Source organism: Gavialis gangeticus, unplaced genomic scaffold, assembly GCF_001723915.1.
Source record: "Gavialis gangeticus isolate Ggan-Ray unplaced genomic scaffold, GavGan_comp1, whole genome shotgun sequence".
NCBI classification, from domain to species: domain Eukaryota; kingdom Metazoa; phylum Chordata; order Crocodylia; family Gavialidae; genus Gavialis; species Gavialis gangeticus.
This window is the reverse complement of record NW_017729025.1, coordinates 83,780,327-83,785,151: the sequence shown is the minus strand read 5'-3', so window position 1 is coordinate 83,785,151 and position 4,825 is coordinate 83,780,327. Positions and strand designations below refer to the sequence as shown.

Below are 4,825 nucleotides of genomic sequence, written 5' to 3'. Positions count from 1 at the left end.
CGGGGGCAGGGGAAGGCAGAGGGCACAGGCAACTGAGCTTCCTCAGCGATGTGGTACAGGTGTGGTCAGCCCTCTCCCCCAACCCCATCCAGCCCACAGCTGCCAGTGTAGTGCTCTGCATGGGACCAAGCTCTGCCTACTCCTACCTGGAGGTAGCCCATGTCCTGCTCCCATCTGTTCCTGCCCCACATCCACCAACAGCACCATCCTGGCCCCAGCCCCAGCCCCAGCCGACAAGAATAGCTTCCTGCTGGCCACTCGAGTACTGCTTGGTTCCCCAGGGTAAGTTACTGCAAGTTAGCTTTCACTCAGCAAGGGGTAAGAGCATGTACATGGGCACCTACAATTTACAAAGGGGTAAAAAGGGACTGGGGCTTTACCACATGGAATAGATGACATGTGGTAAAGCCCCAGTCCCTTTTTACCCCTTTGTAAATTGTTTCCATGTCCACTCACTACATGCCAGATTGCAACAGTTTAATTTAATGTGTGATCTTAAACTGATTTGAATTCAGTGTCCACACAACCGTTTACATGAGAATTCTTTTGTTTTAAGTAAAAGTGCTCAGGAATGACTTTAAACTCAAAATAAGGCAACCAGACAAGGCAGCACTGATTTAATTGAATTCATTACTAATGTATATGGATAAGGCATAAGCAAGGAGCATCAGGCTCCCAACTTTCTCTCGTTCTGCATCTCTATTTTCCCTCCACGTGCTGCCCACACAGCATCAGTTAAAGAAGATGTGGCACAGCTGGGAGCTGTTTTGCTTATGCCACATCTTTAAATAATCCTTAAGTCCAGTTTTGCTTAAATGAAATACTCTGGATCTACAGCAGCTCTGCTCAATTAGAGATTCAGGCCCAGAGATTCCACTATCACCATCTTAAAGCTTATGCTTGTTATCAGCAAATACAAACCAAAATCATCCAGCTACTCACCTAAAACCTCTTGAGCTGCAACCACTAGAGGGTCACTCCAGGGTCCACACCCAGCTGAGTTCAGTATACACACTCTGATGATGAGGTCTTTTAGAGGATTCCATGTTGTAAGATTGGCTGTTGTCTCCTGCACTATCATCTCTCCCTGAAAGCAGAAAACAAAAGTAGTCACCTATACTCAGAGGAACCTATTTTGGACTTGCCATCTCTGGAAATTGTTAAGAGCAAGTTAGATAGACACTTGGCTGGAATGGTTTAGCCAGGGATGATCCTGGCTTGAACACAGGGATGGATTAGATGACCTCATGAAGTCCCTTCCAGCCCTATTTTCTTATGATCCTGTTTTTTATTAAAGCAGATCATTCTGTGCAGAGTTTAGAGTTAAGTCTGGGAATAAGGATTCCTGAGTTCTAGTTCTGGTTCTGCCACATTTCCTTAGGCCAGGGGTTGGCAACCTATGGCCCATAGGCCAGATTTGGCCCACATATGCATGGCTTTGGCAACATTTGGCAGCTGGGGATGCCTTCTGCCAGTGTTCTCCTTGTGCAGCCACAGGGCTGAATGCCAGTTGTGGCAGGGTCCTGCCCTCTTCTGCCCCAGGTGGATCTTTCTGATCTGCAGCTGGAAAACATTGCCTACCCTTGACTTAAGCCAAGAGCTATTGGCCTTTTTCAACTCAAGGATCCCTTTGGAAAATGCCAACTCATACTTTTGACCCATCTTTTGACCACAGGGAAATATTTAAAAAATTCTGTTGTAAACAACTCTGAAAGATCACAGTAGGTCAGAAGGTTTTTGACATTATAGGTTCCTATTTGAAATTTCTGGGCTGCTCCCTAAAGTCATGCATAGGTGCCTGCACAACTAACAGTGCCAATATTGTATAGCACTGTGTCACTTCATGGCACCCTGGGGTGCCGTTGCATCCTGATTGAGAATCATTACCTTAGGCTTCTCTTTCTACATTTTCCTTTCACTGTCTCTGAAAGAGCCTTTATCTTCCTAAGCTATAAGAATACCATGTAGCTTAGTTAAATATCTTGGATCTTTGCATGAAAGTTGCTATAGAAATGTGTTTTTACCCTTTTAAAATATACAATTCCTTCTTCAGTTTCAAGCACACAAAGCTGGTTTCAAATGCTGCAGAGCCACTGCCCGTTTTCATGGAAGAGTAAGTTTAATTTGTTTTAATGTTGCTCAAATTCCAGGACAACATTCATGTTCAAGGTTCACTTAAAAAGACATGACAAGGTACTGTCCATAATTTTAAAAGAACCTTTTCACACACCCCACAACAGACACTTGAAAATCTGAATCCATTTGGCTTCCAATACTGGGCTCAGTTTTCCACACTCACTGATACAGTTCAGGAAGAGCCCCACTCCAGGCAACTGAACTCTACTGGGGTAAGACTGGTGCATATGAGGGCAGAAATAGATCCATTTTCCTCTCCCTTTGTCTGCCATTATAGGGCTACTGGCAAAACAAATATAACTTAAAGAAAAAGCATCTGCTTGGGTTGAAAAACTACCATAAATCATGTAAACTTCGAAAGCAGGAACAATGAAAACTAAGCAATGGAGGCTGAATCTGGAACCCAGACAATAGCTAGGGTCTATGTGAGGGGTAGGCAAAATGGCAGATCCATTTCCCAGCTGCCCCTGCCTGCGCTGCTGCAGCTGGTTTCCATGGCAACATCAGCAGTGGTGGCACCATGATAGTGAGGGGCAAGTTTCCAGAGACCGGGTCCCAGCAGCACTAGCAGGGTGTACAGCAGAGTGGGGAGCTGCCCCGTGGCTGGGGCTGGCATTTTGCATACCCCTGCCCAGGTCACATAGGCAGAGGACTGCAGCTCTGCCCCAGCTCTGGACCACTGTCACCGCTGCAAGATCCTAGGCCCAAAGCAGCTCCCCACCCAGCTGCATGCCCTGTCAGCACTGCTGGAGCTGGTCTCCATGGAAACCCTGGCCCTAAGTCATCATGGTGCCACCACTGCTGGGGTCTCCATGGAAACCTATCACAGTGACATGGGAAGGTGCTGCTGGGCAATGGAGCCTGCCACTTTGCCCGTCCCTGGTCTACGCTCTAGTCAGCTGCAGGGGTGCTGGCAGGGGCTGGGACATCTGCAGTGGCTGTAGCAACCAGGCTGGCAGCAGTGGCAGTTGCCATTCATATGTACCACCTAAGTGTCCACTGCACATTATGCTCCTGCTAGAGCCTGTCACCTCACCAGGGACCCTTTGAACTGCCAATGACCAAACAAATACAAGATGTTAAAGCTTTCTTCTAACTTAATTTGCAGTATAACGTGCATTGTTTAGATAATCACTGGTATTTAGGGGGAAAAATATCTGACATCATAGAGGGGCCAGATATTCCCCTCAGGTTGAGCTGTGTTTTGGGGCAGGATCTTGAGGGAAGAGGTAGTTTTGCATCTTTTCTGTATTCCCCTGAGGCAGGGAGCAGCTGGGAACAGACTTGGCTCTCAGTATAAAAATTGGAGAGTGGGGCTGCTTTAACTTAAATCATGTACAAATGTTCAATTCTAGCAGTGGAAGCTTTTCACCACAGTGGAAATTTTCCACTGGTAGAAGCGATTCTGGGAGATGACGCAGTACAAGTGTTCAGTCTAGTCACTCCTTTTCCCCTGCTCCCTGCACCTTCCTGAGACTGGGGTGATCCCAGCTGGGGAAAGCATGGTCTAATGCAGTCCTCCTGTTCCTAGAGGGACTGGAACAGCAGAGCAAAGCCCTCTACCTGCTACTCACTCTGGGAACTCTGGTGCAAGAAGCAGGCATTGGGTTCCCAGTACCACTCCCTCTGCTTGGTTCCCTATGTCTGGGAGCCAAATGGAGAGAGAAGTGGGGCAAATCCCCCTGCCTGCTTCTCATGCTGGGGATTCTGGAGTGGGAAGCAGGCAGCTGCTGCTCCTCTCCCATTCTGGTCTTCAGGGAAAAATGTTACCATCTCCACATAGTAATTCTATCCAAATGATATTGGGGGGGGGGTGGAAAAAATCGGACTTCAACCAACCTTAAAAAGACCAAGCAATCAATCAGTCTGAAGGACTGTGCTTTACCCACCTGCCTTCTAATACAGCCACCAGCCTGGTTTATTCTCTCCCCCACATGCACGTACACAGCATGTCTGCACACAAAGAACTCCCACTAATTTCCATCAACTCTGTTTACCAATTTATTTTTGGACATCATTGGGAATTTGGGGTGAGCAAAGAATACAGGGCTGAGCCCAAACACACTAACCCAGATCCTTAGGTGGTGTCCATCTGTGTAGGCCCAATAAAATCCAGGGAGCAATTCTGGCTTACACCAGCTGAAAACCTAGTCTACTGTTTGCGTAGAGAAAGTAGCATAGCTGAAGAGGAGGCAGGGGCAAAAATAATGGGGAGGTAAGGAGGAGAGACCAGGACAGAGATCCTAGGTGCTGCCTTTGGGGAGGTACATGGAAGTAGCTGCTGCCACATGGTGTCTGGCTACGCCACCATCATCAGCACCACAGCAGCTGGCACTGCCTCATGCACCCTCACTGCCCTGCTGAATCTCTGGGAGAAAAATAATATAAGAGACAGGGTGGTCTAGAAACCTCAATTTTAACACTCCCAGTCACAAGTCAGCTGCTAGTCTCTCCACTATTTATTTCTCAGTTACCTGAGTGACATTGTCTTGACTCCACTCTAGTCTGTATCCCAGTAGATTTTCCTTCATTATTTCTGGCGCCACTCCTTCCCACTCCAAAATCAGGCTAGATTCTCCTTGGATGACATGGACATTTTGTGGGATACTGCTTGGAGCTAAAAATGGAGGATAGCGAGTTAATCATTCTACACAGATAAACACCCGTTGCACCCATGGGAACCATAAAT

The 4,825-nt window shown here is 47.2% G+C and overlaps 1 protein-coding gene across 1 annotated transcript in view; it reads right to left on the bottom strand.

Annotated features, from left to right (window-relative positions):
* The window catches only part of TYRO3 (TYRO3 protein tyrosine kinase), a 99,270-nt gene that overhangs the window by 58,660 nt on the left and 35,785 nt on the right, over positions 1–4,825 (bottom strand). The window contains exons 8-9 of the mRNA XM_019519935.1: positions 4,611–4,753; positions 943–1,087 (exon numbers count right to left, since the gene is read on the bottom strand). Of these exons, the coding sequence (XP_019375480.1) occupies positions 943–1,087; positions 4,611–4,753 (288 nt within the window). The remainder of the gene's footprint in view (positions 1–942; positions 1,088–4,610; positions 4,754–4,825) is intronic.